This window comes from Palaemon carinicauda, chromosome 3 (assembly GCF_036898095.1).
Source record: "Palaemon carinicauda isolate YSFRI2023 chromosome 3, ASM3689809v2, whole genome shotgun sequence".
Taxonomy (NCBI): Eukaryota; Metazoa; Arthropoda; class Malacostraca; order Decapoda; family Palaemonidae; genus Palaemon; species Palaemon carinicauda.
In genome coordinates, this window is record NC_090727.1 from 64,662,625 (window position 1) to 64,665,124 (window position 2,500).

The 2,500-nt window shown below is 35.3% G+C and overlaps 1 protein-coding gene across 1 annotated transcript in view; it reads left to right on the forward strand.

Annotated features, from left to right (window-relative positions):
* The window catches only part of LOC137638314 (nephrin-like), a 71,528-nt gene that overhangs the window by 22,731 nt on the left and 46,297 nt on the right, over positions 1–2,500 (forward strand). The window contains exon 2 of the mRNA XM_068370375.1: positions 615–794. Within this exon, the coding sequence (XP_068226476.1) occupies positions 615–794 (180 nt within the window). The remainder of the gene's footprint in view (positions 1–614; positions 795–2,500) is intronic.

A 2,500-nucleotide genomic window follows, 5' to 3' on the forward strand; every position in this document is an offset into this window, starting at 1 on the left:
GTGTATGTGTATGTGTATACACAGATATATAGTGTATATATATGTCTATACGTGTGCGTTTATATATATATATATATATATATATATATATATATATATATATATATATATATATATATATATATATGTAAATATCACCCACGAATGGCATTTAATACCGAATTCTATCTTGGGAATATATATCCACTCTTGACAGCTTAGTCGGCATGGTCACTGCAGGCATAGTCTCCAACCGTACAGGTGGTGGTTCGAATCCCCACCCGGCCAGAAGCTGTTACCATAAAATGAATTCCAAGTGGATATATATTCCCAAGATAGAATTCGGTATTAAATGCCATTCGTGGGTGATATTTACATTAATTAAAATGACGTGTGCTTGTGATATATATATATATATATATATATATATATATATATATATATATATATATATATATATATAAATGTATGTATATTTATAGGCATATTTACATAATATGCATATGCATACATATTTACACATATATAAGTAAATATATATGTGTATATGTAAATACACATACACTATATCTATCTATGAGTTAATTTATATATGTTAGCCATAACTATCTAGGATTTTTTTTCATATCCTTCAGGCTTTGAGCGAGATGTCCCGGGCTACCCAAGATACTCGTACTCAGGAGACTCCAGCAAGGGTGAACACCACCTTGTCATTCACGGGATCACACTTGAGGATGACGGGGAATACCAGTGCCAAGTGGGTCCTACGGCTAAAACAAGTTCCCTTTGGGCTTCAGCTAACGTTACTGTTTTGGGTGAGTTATTGTAATGCTAAATTTCTATTATGTTCATTTTCTTTGGTACTGAGTTAAAGGGGCAGCAGAATACGTGGTAGACCAAGAGAAACATGACTGATGATAATGCAAAGGACGTTATTGTATTGTGCAAGTTATTGTCATATAAAATTATTACTTATGTTTATTTATTATGGTACTGAGTTAAAGAGGCAGGAAAATACGTGGTATACCAAGAGAAACGTGGCTGATGATAAAGCGAAGGACGTTACTGTCTTAGGCAAATTATTGTAATACTGAATTTCTACTTATGTTTATCTTTTTATGGTACGGATTTAAAAGGGCAGGAAAAATATGTGGTAGACCAAGAGAAACGTGGCTGATGATAATGGGGAGGACGTTACTGTCATGGGTAAGTTACTGTAATACTAAATTTCTACTTATATTTATCTTTTGGTGATACTAAGTTAAAGCGGCTGGGTAGGAGAATAGGTGGTACACCAAGAGAAACGTGGCTGATGATAATGCAGAGGATTTTACTGTCTTGGTTAAGTTATTATAATGCTGAATTTCTACCTATGTTTATTTATTATGATACTGATGTGGAGGATTTATTTTTGGTTTATTTTTATTTTTGTTTTTTGCCAAATCCTGAGAGAGAGAGAGAGAGAGAGAGAGAGAGAGAGAGAGAGAGAGAGAGAGAGAGAGAGAGAGAGAGAGATTGTGTTAGCGAGCGAAAGTAGTTAGTGTATCGATCGTTTGTGGTGAGAAAGACTGTTGGTTTAAATGAGATTGTTTGTTTATGTTTTTAGCTAGGTTACGACAGTGGTGAATGTCTTGGGTGAATGCTTATTTTGATTTGACTGCTATAACCGTCAGTTGTGTGAATGCTGGATTATTATTTTTCTTTACCAGCGTGGAAGTGATTATTTATTGGTTTTCTAAGCCGTGATTCCTCCTTTGGAGAGGTTTTCTTAGAATGTAAAATTGTTTGTTGACGACTTGGCCCGTAACAGAACTTGATAGAACTGCTCAGATTGATTTACTTGTTGACGACCTGGACCGAATGAACTTCCGATTATTGTTGTGAGGATTGCTGCTGATGATGATGATGATGATGAAGATGGTGATGACCCCGATCAGGGAATTAAATTAGCTGTGGCAAATTGCCGCCCGATAGACTGTTTAGCACAAAGCTGTGACAGTGGTAGTTTGCCATAAAAGACAGTTGGCAGTGTATGGCGACAGTGTTGGGGTCGCAATATCTATAAACATATTTTGAGTTGGTGTGCGCGTAAATTTTACGATTTGTTAGGTTTTTTTTTTATTTATTTGAATGATGTTTTGTTTGTTTGTATGTTTAGTGTAAGTTTTGTTAGTGCTTTATTGGTTTTTGAGGGTTTAATTGATTGTGGAAGTTATTTTTAATAATTTTAGTTTGTAAGAAATATAGTTCTTAGGATATGTTTTTGTTTATTTCGTCCTTTTGTCTAAGAGTCTGGTTTTAGATAACGTAAGGGGAAAGTTTGTGTTGAGGGGACAATTGTCTGTTTAGTGTGATTCAAGGGTGTGGGGGTTGTTTTTGTAACCTCCCGCCACACTGAGTTAAAAGGGCAGGAGAATACGTAGTAGATCAAGAGAAACGTGGCTGATGATAAGCGAAGGAAGGTTGGATCTGAAAATTGGATTGAGCTTATGGAGATGGTACAGGAAAGAGGTACATGTCG